Below are 19390 nucleotides of genomic sequence, written 5' to 3'. Positions count from 1 at the left end.
GAAGAGGCAGAATTTGAAATGCTGTTTGGACAAAGAGGGATCGATTGCAGATTTTAAACTGAAAACTAATAGCATGAAGGGTCCTGAAGATAAAACTAACGACTTGCTTAAAAATAAAGAATTGGGTGGAAATTCAGCAAATGGGCTACGTTTGGAACACATTGTTGATAAAATAACTCCTATGAAAGGAGCATGAAAAAGCCTATTCCACACTGGTGCACAAGCTAACCACGTGGGAGTTAACAGGAAAGGGGGCGAGGGTTGACGGGATGCCACTTTAAATAACAGGATCCGGTTTTAAGGGATTTCGACAAAGCATGTGAGTAATAAAGACAACCCCATGGAAGATTGACTGTTAAGTTTGAAAGTAAATAAAGATTAGTATTTGCATGAACTTTTGTAATATACAGGTAAGCTAAGATCACAACTCTTTAGTTTTTGTTTGCAGAAGAAAAGGAATAAAAATAGGTGGTTATTAAATTGGAGTCTGATGCTACAAGAATTTATTAAGGTACAAGATGTTAAGATATTAAAGGAAGTGACAATGTAATCGCTAACTGTTTAGATGCTGAATTGAATGTATAACTGTATTTGTAGTGAAAAAAACCCTTTTGTATTGTGTTAGATTCTGAAATCCTGTAAGACTCTGTATTAATTAATTTTTACCTGTGGTAAAAATCTTAGAAGGAAGGGAGTGTTACGAATGTGACGCAACTCTGAGGGGCCAAAGGGTACAAAGTCGCCCCCTCCTTTTTGAGAATCGCAAGATCGCTATTAATTCGGGTCTGGGACCCAGGAAATGAGAGAGAGAGACGTCCAGAATACACAAGGTTTGGAATGTGTCCTGACCTCAGCAAAACGGAACCGCTGATAATGGCCATTGTCTCTTGGAGACGGAATTGTGTATTGAGTACTGTACTATTCATTGAAACCCCCTCAGGGGACAACCAGAGTGGGCTGGTTGAGGGATTGTATCATCCCAACCTGATTGACATCTGAGACCCCGTGAGTAAGGATAAAAGAGGGTCAGGGCAACAACCCTTTTAGATGCACCAGGAGAAACACTGGAAATCCAGTAACAGTGTTTTATAGCAAAAGCCAGTGGGGCTTGTGTGCGTCCTCCCTTGCCTGGGTTGGTGGGTTCACCACGGAAGAATGGTTTAGCTACAGTAGAGGCCACAAGTGAACGGCCACAACAACGAGACTCTGACGGATCGAAATCATAAAAGGAAAATCGGCAAGTTTTTCTCCAAATCTCTCTCTCTCTCTCTCTCCCACCATTGCAACACAGCGGTCCCCAAAGGCTGCAGCCTGCATGAACTGAGTGAACTTTATATTTCCATCAGACAATTCATTATCCCCTAGACAATGATAGAGCTTATTTCTTATTGATTATTATTATACCCACACTTTTAGATTTAGTATTGACGATGTATATTATCTGTATATTTGCATTGATATTATTTTTGTGTATTTTTACTAATAAATACTGTTAAAAATAGTATCATCAGACTTCAATGGACCTCTCTATCTTTGCTGGTAAGTGACCCAGTTACGGGGTTCGTAACACAATAAATAATGGGAACATGAAATAATGAGGTAAAGAGTTCTAAAAGTGAGATCATTGATTGCAGGAACATTTCAGCGATGGGCAAGCAAGTGTATTTTTTATTTTTTATTCAAGGGGATAAGTGCTATTTATACAGGGGATAAGGGGATGATGGAAGGTGCCATTTATACAGCATCTGTTGCAATATACAACAGGTAACTGATCATGTTAGTGTCTTTCTATTTCTCAAATTTATTTAAATGCATTGGAATGTCAGAATGTGTGCTGACTATTTTTCTGTTCTGAACACATTTGCTCCTTTTTTTCGCATGTATGATGGTATGGTGTGGGGTTTTATCTTTAAGTGGGTTCTATGGTGTTTCGTTGTTTTGTGGCTGCCTGCAAGAAGCCGAACCTCAAAGTCAATTTATCATCAGAGTACATAAATGTCACCACATACAACACTGATATCCATTTTCCAGCGAGCATGCTTGGCAAATCAATAGAATAGTAGCTATAAAAGGATCAATGAGAGATCAACCAGAGTGCAGAAGACAACAAACTGCGCTAATGCAAATATAAATAAATAGCAATAAGTAACAAGAACATGAAATAACATGATAAAGTGTCCTTAAAGTGAAATTGTTGGTTGTGGGAACATCGCAATCCATGGGCAAGTAATTGCAGTTATCACCTTTTGTTCTGGATTTGATGTTTTAGTAACTGTTTTTGAACCTGGCGGTGCGAGCCCTGAGGCTCTTGCACCTTTGGCCTGATGGCAGCAGTGAGAAGAGAGCAAGACCTAGGGTGAACCTCGAAGTTGATTACTATGTGCATGCTTTGATAACACAGGTAATTTGAACAAGTTAAAATTACTAGTGGGAAACCCAGAAGTGAAACAACTAGCAGAAGCTAGAGCATGGAGCATTATTATCCCAAAGTTAAAAAACTTTGATGAATGGTTTTTACCCAGTTTTTGATGTATAGAACTTGAAAATGAGAAAACTCCTGAAAGAATTATCAAATAGATTTTATATTTTCTACCTGAACAATTCTGCATCAATTTCTGACTGCGCCCCTTATTTTTGCTGTCATTCTAGCTTTTAAATTCCATAAAATATGACACATGAATTATGGAGTACTTTCACTTCCAGTTTTTGCAGCATGGAATTATACTTCTATTGTCGTCTCCCTGCCCGTATCTCTCCTGTAAACTGCTTCCAATCCTGCTGCGAAATATTTAATCAAATGCTAAAGGGGACAAGAGTTGCAGATTCTGACATTATATTACTGGTTTGTCTCAGAAGATTATTGCAGCAGGCAGCTGAACATTGTGTGTGATAGGTGGGCATTATTACTTGTTAGAAACTGTAAACAGGGGAAGAACTTAAGGCAGGCGACTGGTGCCAAGCCTTAAAAAGAATACAGCATTGGGCAAGAGATAATGGGGGTAGAGGAAAATAATTCCAAAAGCTTTGAGAAGAGGTGAATATATTCAAAATAAAGGTAAGTAATAAAATCTCAGGTGGAGTGAAAGGGCAGAAGAAATTAAGAAACAATGACAACATTTAGAAAACAAGAAGAACTACCTGAAGGGAAAAAACAAAAATGAACGCTTTGAAGTGAAAGAGGAAAAGATTGTGCCACTATTTTGACTCTTTTAACTAAGGGTGAGTTTCCCATTCTATTTTCCCCGTTCAAGTGATACAGTCAATCTGATCCCTTTATACAGTGTTTGGAAATCTATTACTGGTTTCAGGTCAGAATTCCATTGTCTAATATTTCAAGAGGAGTTATTTTGTGAATTTTAATGTATAACCATATAACAATTACAGCATGGAAACAGGACATCTCGGCCCTTCTAGTCCGTGCCGAACGTTTACTCTCACCTAGTCCCACTGACCTGTACTCAGCCCATAACCCTCCATTCCTTTCCTGTTCACATACCTATCCAATTTTTTTTTTTAATGACAAAATTGAACCTGCCTCGACCACTTCTACTGGAAGCTCGTTCCACATAGCTACCAATCTCTGAGTAAAGAAGTTCCCCTTCATGTTACCCCTAAACTTTTGCCCCTTAACTCTCAACTCATGTCCTCTTGTTTGAATCTCCCCTACTCTCAATGGAAAAAGCCTATCCACGTCAACTCTATCTATCCCCCTCATAATTTTAAATACCTCTATCAAGTCCCCCCTCAAACTTCTACACTCCAAGGAATAAAGACCTAACTTGTTCAACCTTTCTCTGTAACTTAGGTGCTCAAACCCAGGTAACATTCTAGTAAATCTCCTCTGTACTCTCTCTATTTTTGTTGACATCTTTCCTATAATTCGGTGACCAGAACTGTACACAATACTCCATATTTGGCCTTACCTATGCCTTGTAATGGTGGGTGAAACTGAAATGGCACAGAATGGGACCTTTGAGCAACAGAAAATTTTAAAATTTTGTTTAATCTTATATGTTACTTTCATAGTTTTACTTAGGTAGCACCTGTATTAAACATATGTGCCTATAAAGTCCACACTGCTTTTCTGGTGTAACAATGTCTTCAGAGGTCACCCTAACATTGCCTCAGAAACATCTAACAGACTATAAGATTTCTCAGCGCCATAATGGCACTTGCAGGCTGTTTATGTTCAGAAATGTTGGGTATTAGGAGATGGATTTCCCATTAGATATATCTCACATAGGAAAGAAGCACTGATGATGCAGTGCTCTTGGTGTTAGTATCAGAGTTATCCTAACTCTCAGAAACCTTGCTTCAGGATCCTAGGCTAATTTGATTAGTCTAAACTGCATTTAATGCTTTGCTGCCTGTTGCTGTGTTCCAGAACTGAAGAACGTCTTCCTCCTGTAAGATGGAAGATTTCAATTCCAATAAGTGCAGCTTTTCCATTCACTCCTAATAAAGGATATTTGGGTGGAGTCTAGAATTCCTGACAAGAGCACTCACACCCTTATGGACACTGTCTCGCTAGGGGTACCCACCCATTGACACCTTGTTAGATGTCCTTTTTCTAGCTTTAACCCACTTCTGTTCAGGTAGACATTGAAACATTTCCCCTTCTGCAGGATTTCTTTTGGAATCTGGTTTTCTCTTGATTTTGCAGAGAGCTGCTGAACCCAGCAGGTAAAGTAGTCACCAGGATCTCAGTTTCAATCAGTGAGTTGAGATTTGCTATCAGAGAGTTAGTCATCACCCTGATTATGATTGTAGGAGAGATATGTCTGCCACATAATATAATGTCTAGTTTGAGCCTTCAGCGTTAAAAAAAATGCATTTTCCTGTGGGTGAACAGTAAGTGATGATTCAAAGCAAAGGAGTTGAAAATATTGCCAGAAGCAAATTTTGGATATGGTACATGTGCTGATGATATTTGGATGAGACAGATGCCGGAAAATAAGTACAAAGGAGTAGAAAATACTTACACCATTAAGTTCAAACCTTACTAATGACTAGCGTTACCTCAGAAAATGCACAAAATTTGTTAATGGGATTTTCATCCGTTTAACATTGATTTCTGAACATTGCAAAGACAAGTTTCTCAGCCATAATTTGGGTTGTGTTGAACCAAGTTTCAGATTACAGTCTACAGATAAATGCTTTAGTAATTCACTGGAACAAACCTCTAGCCTTGACGTTACACTGAGGTACCACCAGCAGACCCACTGGTGCAAATCCAACTCTGGAGCGAGGCCAGTCACTGCCTTTGATCTGTTATTTCCATCATCATCAAACACTGAACTTGATGTAATCACCTGGTTATCTTTATTAAGCTTTTGGCTCTCTAGACTTTCATGGTTATAAAACATAGTTATAACTGGTCAGTATACTCTTATTTATAGATAGCCTATTGTTTTAGCCATAGGTGCAGCTATGTATCAGCATTATATGTGCTAAAGTCAGAGGAAGAGGGGAAGATCTCTGTTGAATATTTTGCCTCAATATTCACCAGTGAGAGGGACTTCGACAAACGTGAGGATTGCTTAGAACGGGACAATATGCTGGGAAGATTACAACATTAAGAAAGAAGATGTGCTGGCACATGTGGAAAACATTTGGATAGGTAAGTCCCCAGGCCAGGGGAGATATTTCCCAGGTAACTACTGGAAGTTGGGAAAGAAATTACTGCACCTTTGCATTGTCACTGTACACAGGCATAGTACTAGAAGATTGGAGGGTAGCAAACGTTATGCCTTTGTTCAAGAAAGGTAATAGGGATAGTCCTGGGCCAGCGAGTCTGACATCAGTGGTAGGCAAACTATTGGAGAGGACTGCTAGAGGCAGGATTTATGAGCATTTTAAGCATAGTCTGACAAAGAATGGTTAACATGGCTTGTCAGGGGCAGGTCACGCCTCATGAACGTGATCAAGGTCATGACAAAACAATTTGAAGAATGTATAGCAGTGGATGTGGTGTATATGGATTTTAGTAAGCATTCAACAAGGTACTCCATGGTGAGCTCGTTTGGAAAGTCAGGAAGCAGGGGGGATCCGGAAAACTTGGTTGCATGGATTCAGACTTGGCTTGCCGACAGATTGAAGAGAGTGATAGTAGTTGGAGCAGATAGTATTCTGTCTGGAAGTTGGTTCCATGGGGATTTGTTCTGGGACCCCTGCTCTTCATGATTTTTATAAATGACTTGGATGAGGAAGTGGAAGTGTGGGTTAGTAAGTTTGCAGATGAAACAAAGGTTGGTGGTGCTGTGAGTAGTGTAAAAGGTTGTCATAGGTTATAACTGGACATTGATAGGATGCCGAGCTGGGCTGAGAAGTGGCAGATGGAGTTCAATCAGCAGAAGCTTGAAGTGATGCAATTTGGATAGTTGAACCTGAAAGCAGAGTTAATGGTAGGATCCTCAGCAGTATGAAGGAACATTAGGCTCTGGGTCCACATCCACAGAACCCTCAAGGTTGCCATGCACATTGGTAGGGCTGTTTAGAATGCGTATGGCATGTTGTCCTTCATTAGTTGGGGGACTGAGGTCAAGAGCCATGAGGTAACATTGCAGCTCTATAAAACTCTGGTCGGACCACATCTGGAGTATTATATTCAGTTCTGGTTGCCTCATTATAGGAAGGAAGTGGAAGCTTCAGAGAGGGTGCAGTGGAGATTTACCGAAATGCTGCCTGGATTAGAGAGCATGTCTTATCAGGTTGAGCGAGCTGGGGTTTTTAAAAAAAGGATTTCGTTGATTAGTGATACAACTCGGAGATAGCCCTTCTGGCCCTTCAAGCCATGGTGCCCCAGCAATCCCCAATTAAGCCTAACCTAACCACAGGACCATAATAATGACCAATTAACCAACCCAGTACACCTTTGGACTGTGGGAGATAACGGGAGCAGCCGGAGAAAACCCACAGATTCCACGAGAAGTCTGTAGAGAGGCTCCTTACAGAATGGCACCGGAATTGGACTCCGAACCCCAGAACATTCTGAGGTGTAATAGCACCATGCTAATTGCTGCACTACCATGATGCCCACGATGGCATGACACTACTACAGGTATACATATACACCTGTATCAATTCATTTCTCATCTTCCTTCACTCTATTTCTCTTTAGAGAAGGAAGATGAGAAATGACTTGATAAAGGTGTATATGATGATAAGAGGCATGGACAGACATGGACAGGCAGCACCTTTTCTCCAGGGTGGAAGTGGAAAATATTAAGGGGCGTCATTGTAAGCTGACTTGCAGAAAGTATAAGGGGATGTCAGAGGTAGTTTTCTTTTACACAGAGTGTGGTATGGGCGTGTAATGCACTGCAGGGGTGGTGTTAGAAGCAGATACATTAGAGAGATTTAAAGGACACTTAGATAGACACACAGATGAAAGAAAGATGGAGGGCTATGTGGGGGGGGTGTAGATTGATCTTGGAGTTAGTTAAAAAGGTCAGAATCAGAATTAGAATTAAAATCGGAATCAGGTTTATTATCACTGGCATGTGACGTGAAATTTGTTAACTTAGCAGCAGCAGTTCAATGCAATGCATAATCTAGCAGAGAAAAATAAATTTTAAAAAATAATAATAAATAAACAACTAAATCAATTGAATTGCATATATTAAATAGGTTGTAAAAAATGTGCAAAAACAGAAATACTGTATATTTAAAAAGTGAGGTAGTGTCCAAAGCTTCAATGTCCATTTAGGAATCGGATGGCAGAGGGGAAGAAGCTGTTCCTGAATCACTGAGTGTGTGCCTTCAGGCTTCTGTACCTCCTACCTGACGGTAACAATGACAAGAGGGTGATGGGGGTCTTTAATAATGGACGTCACCTTCCTGAAGCGCTGCTCCTTGAAGCTGTCTTGGGTACAGTGGAGGCTAGTACTCAAGATGGACCTGACTAATTTTACGACTTTCTGTAGCTTTTTTCCGTCTTGTGCTGTAGCGCCCCCCCCCCCCCCCCATACCAGACAATGATGCAGCCTGTCAGAATGCTCTCCACGGGACGTCTATAGGTCAGCGCAACACCACGGCCAAATGGCCTTTACTGTTCCATCCCATATTCTTTGTCCTATGAAGCATTTTTCTCTGTGTAAGAAGTGCCAGAATGCAAGCAGTGTGTGTGTGTGTGTGTGTGTGTGTGTGTGTGAGTGTGTGTGTGTGTGTGTGTGTGTGTGTGTGTGGGGGTGGGGGGGTTGTCACAGAAATTTGCATGCAGGGAAGTGGGAAAATTGGGTCTGACCTAAATCAAGTCAGTAGAATTGAGTTGACCATCAGGCAGCAGTTCTACTGGTTGACAGCCAGTTGGGTTTCAGGATAGAGCAGCCTTTTTGCTTATGTTCAAGCAAGTCTGGGGCAAGCTGGAGGTCAGACATCAGAGAATGAAGATCAGGGAGTCAGTGCATGGAGATCAGATGTCAGTGCAAGCAGCCCTGTGAGAGAGCATTGATATGCTGAGGAATGAGGCTGGATGCTGTGGGAGTGCCAGAACCAACCAGTGGCTGAAGGGTGACTGGATTCTTTTGAATAGGATTACCGATTGTAGAAAAAGGCGTGTGAAGGTAAATACTTGAGGTATTTTACCTTATTTTAATGCTTTTGATTATTCTGTAACATTTTAGTGTTTTTACTACAATTCAAACTTTATCTTTTAAATTTGTAAGGTCTTTAATTATTTAATTCTATTCAAAAATATGGCATGTTTTAATTGAGGTTTAAATACAATTCAAAAGGTTTTGCCAGCTTTTCACCATCAGAAATAGTGTACATATTCATGAGACAGGGCCTTATTACTATACTAAAAGTGGCAATTTTTTTGTCTTAAGGTGCTCCATTTTGGTATCACTCAGGTGCTGAGGGTCAGTTCATCGAGCTCTACATTGCTGGGAGAAATAAGCTTAAGGAGCAGGCGATGTCCAATAGGATCCTGTCATTTAAAAAACTCTAAATGACAGGGTGCATGTAGGTTTTGCTCTCTCCCTGTAAAGAATTGCTGGATAATAATGGTACATTGACACAAGCCAGCAATTTGATGAGATTGGTGGTGAAACATATCAGCTCCTGTCTGAGAAGCAACATGGATCTACTCCAATTTGCCCACTGTCACAGTAGGCCCACAGCAGATGCCATTTCATTGGCTCTTCACTCAACCCTGGAACATCTGAAGTGAGGAGATGCATACATCAGGATGTTCCTAATTGACTAGAGATCGGCTTTCAATACTATCATCTCCTCAAAACTAACAAATAAGCATAAAGTCCTAGGCCTCAACCTCCTTGTGCAATTGTATCCTCGGTTTCCTCATTTGCAGACCCCCGTCAATTCAGATTGGCATCAACATCTACTCCAGAATCTCCAAGCCTGTGTGCTTAGACCCCTGTTCTACTCGCTTTATACTTATGACTGTAGCCAAGTACAGTTCCAATGCTCTATTTAATTTTGGAAAAAGCATGGTAGCACCTCTATTTCCTTATGAACTTGCAGAGAATCAACATGCTACCTAAAACTTTGGCAAATTCTACAGATGTGTGGTGGAGGGTATATTGACTGGTTGCATCACAGCCTGGTATAGATACGCCAATGTCCTTGAATGCAAAAGCCCAGGAAAGTAGTGGATTTGGCCCAGTCCATTGGGGTGAAGCCCACTGAGCACATCTACATGGAGTGCAGTCACAGGAAAGCAGCATCCTTCATCAGAGACCTCCACCACCCAGGCCACTGCTCCTCTCATTGCTGCCATTGAGAAAGAGGCACTGAAGCCTTAGGACCAACACAAACTAGTTCAGGAACAGCTCTTACCCCACCTCCATCAAGCTCTTGAACTAGAGGGGATAATACAGATTATATATAATATAGAATAGTACAGCACATTACAGGCCCTTCGGCCCACAATGTTGTGCAGACCCTCAAACCCTGCCTCCCATATAACCCCCCACATTGAATTCCTCCATATACCTGTCTAGTAGTCTCTTAAACTTCACTAGTGTATCTGCCTCCACCACAGACTCAGGCAGTGTATTCCATGCACCAACCACTCTCTGAGTGAAAGACCTTCCTCTAATATCCCCCTTGAACTTCCCTCCCCTTATCTTAAAGCCATGTCCTCTTGTACTGAGCAGTGGTGCCCTGGGGAAGAGGTGCTGACTGTCCACTCTGTCTATTCCTCTTAATATCTTGTACACCTCTATCATGTCTCCTCTCATCCTCCTTCTCTCCAAAGAGTAAAGCCCTAGCTCCCTTGATCTCTGATCATAATTCATACTCTCTAAACCAGGCAGCATCCTGGTAAATCTCCTCTGTACTCTTTCCAATGCTTCCACATCCTTCCTATAGTGAGCTGACCAGAACTGGACACAGTACTCCAAGTGTGGCCTAACTAGAGTTTTATAGAGCTGCATCATTACATCGCTTCTCTTAAACTCTATCCCTCTACTTATGAAAGCTAACACCCCATAAGCTTTCTTAACTACCCTATCTACCTGTGAGGCAACTTTCAGGGATCTGTGGACATGTACCCCCAGATCCCTCTGCTCCTCTGCACTACCAAGTATCCTGCCATTTACTTTGTACTCTGCCTTGGAGTTTATCCTTCCAAAGTGTCCCACCTCACACTTATCCGGGTTGAACTCCATCTGCCACTTCTCAGCCCACTTTTGCATCCTATCAATGTCTCTCTGCAATCTTTGACAATCCTCTACACCATCTACAGCATCACCAACCTTTGTGCATCTGCAAACTTGCCAACCCACCCATCTACCCCCACATCTAGGTTGTTAATAAAAATCACGAAAAGTAGAGGTCCCAGAACAGATCCTTGAGGGACACCACTAGTCACAACCCTCCAATCTGAATGTACTCCCTCCACCACGACCCTCTGCCTTCTTCAGGCAAGCCAATTCTGAATCCACCTGGTCAAACTTCCCTGGATCCCATGCCTTCTGACTTTCTGAATAAGCCTACTGTGTGGAACCTTGTCACATGCCTTACTAAAATCCATGCAGATCATATCCACTGCACTACCCTCATCTATATGCCTGGTCACCTCCTCAAAGAACTCTATCAGCTTGATAGGCACGATTTGCCCTTCACAAAGCCATGCTGACTGTCCCTGATCAGACCATGATTCTCTAAATGCCCATAGATCTTATCTCTAAGAATCTTTTCCAACAGCTTTCTCACCACAGATGTAAGGTTCACTGGTCTATAATTACCCGGACTATCCCTACTACCTTTTTTGAACAAGGGGACATTTGCCTCCCTCTAATCCTCCGATACCATTCCCATGGACAACTAGGACATAAAGATCCTAGCCAGAGGTTCACCAATATCTTTCCTCGCCTCGTAGAGCAGCCTGGGGAATAATCCATCAGGCCCCAGGGATTTATCTGTCCTAATGTATTTTAACAACTCCAACACCTCCTCTCCCTTAATATCAACATGCTCCAGAACATCAACCTCACTTATATTGCCCTCTCACCAAGTTCCCTCTCAGTGGTGAATACCGAAGAGAAGTATTCATTGAGGACCTCACTCACTTCCACAGGCTCCAGGCACATCTTCCCACTTCTATCTCTAATCGGTCCTACCTTCACTCCTGTCATCCTTTTGTTCTTCACATAATTGAAGAATGCCTTGGGGTTTTCCTTTACCCTGCTCGCCAAGGCCATCTCATGCCCCCTTCTTGCTCTTCTCAACCCCTTCTTAAGCTCCTTTCTTGATACCCTATTTTCCTCAATAGACCCATCTGATCCTTGCTTCCTAAACCTCATGTATGCTGCCTTCTTCCACCTGACTAGATCTTCCACTTCACTTGTCACCCATGGTTCCTTCACCCTACCATTCTTTATCTTCCTCAACAGGACAAATTTATCCCTAACATCCTGCAAGAGATGCTTAAACATCGACCACATGTCCATAGTACATTCCTCTGCAAAAATATCATCCCAGTTCACACCCGCAAGTTCTAGCCTTATAGCCTCATAATTCGCCCTTCCCCAATTAAAAATTTTCCTGTCCTTTCTGATTCTATCCTTTTCCATGATAATGCTAAAGGTCAGGGAGCAGTGATCACTGTCCCCCAGATGCTGACCCACTGACAGATCTGTGACCTGACCCCGTTCGTTACCTAATATTAGATCTAGTATGGCATTCCCCCTAGTTGGCCTGTCAACATACTATGACAGGAATCCATCCTGGACACACTTAACAAACTCTGCCCCATCTAAACCCTTGGAACTAATCAAGTGCCAATCAATATTAGGGAAGTTAAAGTCACCCATGATAACAACCCTGTTATTTTTGCACCTTTCCAAAATCTGCCTCCCAATCTGCTCCTTGGTATTTCTGCTGCTACCAGGGGGCCTATAGAATACCCCCAGTAGAGTAACTGCTCCCTTCCTGTTCCTGACTTCCACCCATACTGACTCAAAAGAGGATCCTGCTACATTACTCATCCTTTCTGCAGCTGTACTAGTATCCCTGACCAGTAATACCACCTCTCTTCCCTTTCCCCCCCTCTCTATCCATTTTAAAGCACTGAAATCCAGAAATATTGAGAATCCATTGGTGCCAGCCAAGTCTTCGTAATGGCCACTACATCATAATTCCATGTATGTATCCAAGCTCTCAGTTCATCACCTTTGTTCCTGATTCTTCTTGCATTGAAGTACACATTCTTTAGCCCTTCTACCTTACTACCTTTATTCCCTTTATTTTGCTTCTCTTTTCTCAAAGCCTCTCTATATGTTAGATCTGGCTTTACTCCATGCATTTCTTTCGCTGCTCTATCATTCCAGGTCCCATCCCCTTGCAAATTAGTTTAAACCCTCCCGAACCATGCTAGCAAACCTACCTGCAAGGATATTGCTCCTTCAATTTCACTTGCCCTGTGACTGAACTGTTCCCACTATCTACGGACTCAGTTTTAAGGACCCTACAACTCATTTTCTTGATATTATTATTATTTTGGTTTATTTTTTGTCTTGCAGTTTGCTGTCTGTCCTGTTGGGGATGGTCATTCATGGATTCTACTTTGTTTCTTGTATTTGCTGAGTATGCTCACAAGAAGATAAATCTCGGGGTTGTATGTGGTGACATAAATGTACTTTGATAATAACATTTACTTTGAACTTTGAATTACTCTGCAATCAAAATATCTGCAGTGGTGATAGACATTCAACAACTGCTTACTGGTTTAGGTTAAGAACCAAACTACATAGGCAATTTATAGCTGCTTGCTTTTACTTGTGAATAAAGAAACCATGCCACCTGTCATACATTCCAAGTTTGCTGTATGTGAATATAACCTTCACATAACAAGAATGGAATGGGACATTGACTTCAATCAGTGCAGGCTCACAGATATAATCAGTAGAAGAAAACATTGAGAAAGAAGATAGCCAAAAGTTTCTGCTTGTACATACAATCATAGAAAGTTGTCAAGTATGTGGCATAACAATAGTATTTAACCACTTAAGACACTGCAGTACAGAATTGCCTATGAGTACATGCCTGAAGCGGTGTTATTTATAAATAGCTTTTAAAACCAAAATAAACTTGCTGTAGGAATGCACGTGTCTAAATGTAGCAAAGGTAAGCAGAAAGTAGTAGATAAATATTGCTAGCAACTGAGGAGAAATAGAATGAGTTACATAACAGAGGGAATAATTTACTGAATGAAAGGTTAGAGCAATTTGATGAAAACATTTTAAGTAAACACATATTGTAAACTACATAAAATATATTTTAAAATATAGAATCAATTCCATGCTTAATTACTTTTATAGAGACAAAAATCACTAACCTGTACTAAATGGAATTGAATAGACAAAGGTTCCTGGAAGTTGTTCTGCTGATTTTCTGTACCACAGAGGGAAATGATCTGCTGTAAAAATATTTTCCTTGTCTTGTGGACTCAAGAAGTCTCTTGAAGCAGGGAAAAATAAAAATTGCATATAGTTATTTTCTTATTTTTCTAAAAGGGCTAGTATTTTATTTTCACAGTTAATGAGTCACAGTTCCAACACATTGTTTCCACTTCTGCTGCTTATTAACCTGCTATGAGATTATGTAGTTTAGACTTAGATCTCAAACAGCTGCAACTTTGCTCAATGAACTGAACTTATTTGACTACACCCTTATTCTGAAAATTAGTCTTTCAGCTTCTGTGGCCTACTGAACAGTTTCCCTTTCCATTCTAGGTGTGTGACATTGCTCACTGAAGCTCCAATTTTAGCCATAAAAAGATGAAATCTCCTCCAGAGATTAAATGACAATCACCCCTGTGAGTATGTGGACAGCATTTTGAGTTTACTGATCCTGGCAGGTTTATAGTCATTCACAGATCGAAGATGTCAGTGTCAAGGCCAACCCCTACTGCCTCTGAAAAGACGGTGTTTGGTCACCACCCTGAAGCACAATAGCTCCTCGGAATAATCCTACATTGTTGATGAGAAGTGAGCTCCAGGATTTAGACCCAGTGACTGTTGAAGTTGACTGTGTCTAGGAAACTGTCTTGAAGACTGTCTTGATGCGGGGATGGGATGAATGAACAACCACAATCTCTTACTTTGGGCAAGTCATGGCTGAAGTCCTTGACTGTTTTACCAGGGCTCCTTGATCCTACATTGAGTCAAACATTGTGTTCATGTCAGAGATAATTATTCTTATCTTACATCTGAAATTTAACTCTTGGTCCATATGTGAACTAAAGCTGTAGTGTGGTTCTGGAGCAGAGAGGTGAAGTACAACTGGGTGTTGGTGAATTTATTAGAGGATAGGTGCCGCTAGATGGCACTGTCAACAAAACCTTCTAGTATTCTAGAAATGATGGCCTTCAGATTAATGAAGTAGCTTAAGTGGATACATAGAGCCCAAGAATCACAACCGACATTCCACACTAACCAACACCCTGATATGTCACCTCTGTGCCTTCTCCAGAGAAATCACATTGTATCTATACCACGGGGATCAAAAAGCTCATTATTTTTCAGATTCGTCCTTACCAATACTTTAAAAAGCTGCACCATCACCTCTCTGCTCTTATATTCAATGTATGGCTAATGAAGCTTTGCATCTTTTATGCTTTCTTTACAATTATGGTAAATAAAGAAGGCATACAAGATGCTAGCCTTCATTAGGTGACAGTACTGTCTGCGCTGCCACTTTTGGGGATCTCTAGATTTGTACACCAAGGTTTCACTGGTCCTCCTTTCTCCTTTGGTCCCAAACATTCATTGTGTATTTCCTACTCTTAATTGCCCTCCCAAAATGTATCACTTTCTGTGGACAGGACATTCCTGCATAATTTTTTACATTGTCGGGTAAATGGTTTTGTTACAAATAAACAATAAAATACTAACGAATGTGTCTAAATAAATAAAGTATATAAATAAATGTATTGAGTCTCCATGAGTATTTGATAATATGAGTGTTGTTGTGCACAAGCATACCAGGCACAATTTCTAGCTGCAGGATCAGTGTTTCTTGTGTATTTTTCTCTCCACATACTGCATGTCACTGCACTAGAATTTAGGGACCTACTGGAGCACTTACAGCTTGAGATCATGGTTTTGGAACTAGTCTAAAGCTGGATGTTATTTGGTCCAGTACTCTCATTGCTCTCAGCTGTTTCTTGATATCATGTGGGATGAATGAAATTAGTTCAAGACAGGCTTCTATAATGCCAGGGGCCTCAGGGAAAGCATTGCTGGCTGAACACAATTACAAAACTTCAGCCTCATCCTTGGCGCTCAGGAACTAGGTCCTCTTCCAGTTTGCTATTTCATTGTCCACTACTGCTCATGTCTAGATAAAGCAACTCTGCAGACATCTGATGATATCCATCAGGGTGCCATCACGATGGTCTACCATGCCAACTGATCTTGTCCTTAGCATACATGTGATATATGTTGCTCTCTTGGTTCGATGGACATGGTAAAGTAAAAGATATATTGGGCGCTAATGTTAGATTACATAAGATTACACAGTATATACAGCCCAAAACAGGCCTTTGGTTTCATCAACACTGGGCTTTTGTTCCACTCAACCCTCCTCATGTTTTTTTCTCATCCACATTTCCATTTCACTGTGTAACCCCCCCCCCCTTTCCTTCAGCTTTCCCCTTAAATATTTATATGCTGTTTGTGTTAACCACTCCGAATGATGATTAATGCCATACTTTTAGACCATAAGAATGAGCAGAATTAGGCCATTTGGCCCCTTGAGTCTGCTCCGTTATTTCATCATGACTGATCCATTCTTCCTCCCAATCTCCTACCTTCTCCCTGTATCCCTTCATACTCTGACCAATGACAAATCTATCAACCTCTGCCTTAAATATACATACAGAATTCATCTCTACAGCTGGCAATGAATTCTGGCTAAAGAAATTCCTCATCTCTGTTTTAAAAGGACACACCCCTCAATACTGAGGCTCTGTCCTCTGGTCTTAGACTCTCCCACCATAGGACACCTTCTCTCCACATCCACTCTTTACTTCTGTTTAAGGAGATAAGCTTTTCTTTAACACTCAGCTGCTGGAATATGGCTCCTTTGCTTCTGAAGTTCCACAAGGGTTCATGGATTCCTTGTTTAGAACTATTTAATTTGTTCCAGATCCACCTATTTTAATAGGGCAACAGTGTCACACAAAATGACAGAGGTCGTTTTTAGAGTGAAGGTAGAATTTTAAATCTACATAGAAAAATCACCTGACTGAATCATATGATGGTTGAGGGAATAGGCTAATTGATGTTTTGAGCACCCAACTATTTCATGCCTGACATAAAAGCTAATGGCGATTCATTCAACTGAAAATGAAACTTCATTCAAATATGGAGCAATCAAACAAACTCCAACTTGTTCATCATATCATGGGCCAAGAAACAGACTCCTATCTTTAACTGAATCAGGCAAACCTATCCAGTTTTTTCATAGACTTGTGACCTGGAATCATGTGGCTCCTAATCTTGTGTTCAGATAAGTACTAAAAGATACGATTTCTTAATGCCACAACAACACATAAATGGCAAAATTCTCCTCTTCAGTGCATGGCTTATTTTAACTTTATTTCTGTAGTATGTAACCTTGTCTGCAAATCCATTATGTCAACCCTGATTTTAGTATACTGGGCTATGCTACCTCTGAATTTATTACGTTTTAGAGTCTTCCGGATGAAGCAAGCTCACAATACAAGGTAATGCTACAACACAAAAAACAGTATGTCCACTATTAAAATCAACGGACATTTCTACATTAAAGGCATGTCTGGAATGCACACACTTGATTGCAGAACACTCTACTTCCTCAGCAACACTTACAAATGAGCATTCAGTACAAAATGCATCTTTTTTATATAGACAAATGTAAATTGTGATATTGTGACTAGCTTAAGCATTTAAAGTTTCAGGGAAATAATCAATGGGATGTTAGGCAATCAATTGAAATAACTATTAAAGATATTGAAAAGTACCTAATTATGAATAAAGAACCTAATTTTAAATTAAGAGCTAGTGTTGGCCTTCATTGCTAGAGGGATTGAATTTAAGAGCAGGGAGGTTATGCTGCAGCTGTACTGGTGAGGCCGCACCTGGAGAACTGTGTGTAGTTCTGGTCTCCTTACGTGAGGAAAGATATACTGGCTTTGGAGGCGGTGCAGAGGAGGTTCACCAGGTTGATTCCACAGATGAGGGGGTTAGACTATGAGGAGAGAATGAGTCACCTGGGACTGTACTCGCTGCATTTCAGGAGAATGAGAGGAGATCTTGTAGAAAGGGATAAGTAAGATAGAGGGAGGAAAGTTGTTTCCACTTGGTGGGCAGGATTAAGGAAAACCCCAAGGCATTCTACAAGTATGTGAAGAGCAAGAAGATAAGACATGAGAGAATAGGACTGATCAAGTGTGACAGTGGAAAAGTGTGTATGGAACTGGAGGCAATAGCAGAGGTACTTAATGAATACTTTGCTTCAGTATTCACTACGGAAAAGGACCTTGGCTATTGTAGGGATGACTTACAGCGGACTGAAAAGCTTGAACATATAGACTTTAAGAAAGAGGATGTGCTGGAGCTTTTGGAAAGCATGAAGTTGGATAAGTCACTGGGACCAGATGAGGTGTACCCCAGTCTACTGGGGAAGTGAGGGAGGAGACTGCTGAGCCTCTGGCGATGATCTTTGCATCATCAATGAGGATGACAGAGGTTCAGGAGAATTGGAGGGTTGCAGATGTTGTTCCATTATTCAAGAAAGCGAGTAGAGATAGCTCAGGAAATTATAGACCAGTGAGTCTTACATCAATGGTTGGTAAGTTGATGGAGAAGATCCTGAGAGGCAGGATTTATGAACATTTGGAGAGGCATAATATGATTAGGAATAGTCAGCATGGCTTTGTCAAAGGCAGGTTGTGCCTTACGAGCCCGATTGAATTTTTTGAGTACGTGACTAAACAGATTGATGACGACAGAGCCATAGGTGTAGTGTATATGGATTTCAGCAAGGCTTTTGACAAGGTACCCCATGCAAGGCTTTTTGAGTAAGGAGGCATGGGATCCAAGGGGACATTGCTTTGTGGATCCAGTACTGGCTTGCCCACAGAAGGCAAAGAGTGGTTGCAGATGGGTGGAGGCCGGTGACCAGTGGTGTGCCTCAGGGATCTGTCCTGGGACCCCTACTTGAGTTTTATAAATTACCTGGATGAAAGTGGAGGGATGGGTTAGTAAGTTTGCTGATGGCATAAAGGTTGGAGGTGTTGTGGATAATGTGGAGGGCTGTCAGACATTACAGCGGGCATTGATAGGATGCAAAACTGGGCTGAGAAGTGGCAGATGGAGTTCAAGCCAGATAAGTGTGAGGTGGTTCATTTTGGTAGGTCAAATATGATGGCAGAATATTGTATTAATGGTAAGAGTCTTGGCAGTGTGGAGGATCAGAGGGATCTTGGAGTCCGAGTCTATAGGACACTCAAAGCTGCTGCGCAGGTTGTCTCTGTGGTTAAGAAGGCATATGGTGTATTGACCTTCATCAACCGTGGGATTGAGTTTAAGAGCCGAGAGGTAATGTTACAGCTGTATAGGACCCTGGTCAGACTCCACTTGGAGTACTGTGCTCAATCCTGGTCACCTCACTGCAGAAAGGATGTAGAAACAATAGAAAGAGTGCAGAGGAGATTTACAAGGATGTTGCCTGGATTGGTGAGCATCCCTTATAAGAATAGATTTTTATAAGAATCAGCCTTTTCTCCTTGGAGCAACTTATGATGAGAGGTGACCTGATAGAGATGTATAAGGTGATCAGAGGCATTGATTGTGGGGATAGCCAGGGGCTTTTTCCCAGGGCTGAAATGGCTAACACAAAAGGACATAGTTTTAAGGTGGTTGGAAGTAGGTACAGA

The 19390-nt window shown here is 41.2% G+C and overlaps 1 protein-coding gene across 3 annotated transcripts in view; it reads right to left on the bottom strand.

Annotated features, from left to right (window-relative positions):
• cacna2d3a (calcium channel, voltage-dependent, alpha 2/delta subunit 3a) overlaps nt 1-19390 on the bottom strand; it is an 893404-nt gene that overhangs the window by 163001 nt on the left and 711013 nt on the right. For all 3 annotated transcript variants that reach the window (XM_059944148.1, XM_059944149.1, XM_059944150.1), the window contains one exon: nt 13805-13926. In XM_059944148.1, the coding sequence (XP_059800131.1) occupies nt 13805-13926 (122 nt within the window). The remainder of the gene's footprint in view (nt 1-13804; nt 13927-19390) is intronic.

The sequence above is a fragment of the Hypanus sabinus genome, chromosome 19 (assembly GCF_030144855.1).
Source record: "Hypanus sabinus isolate sHypSab1 chromosome 19, sHypSab1.hap1, whole genome shotgun sequence".
NCBI lineage: Eukaryota > Metazoa > Chordata > Chondrichthyes > Myliobatiformes > Dasyatidae > Hypanus > Hypanus sabinus.
This window is presented reverse-complemented; position numbering and strand designations above follow the sequence as displayed.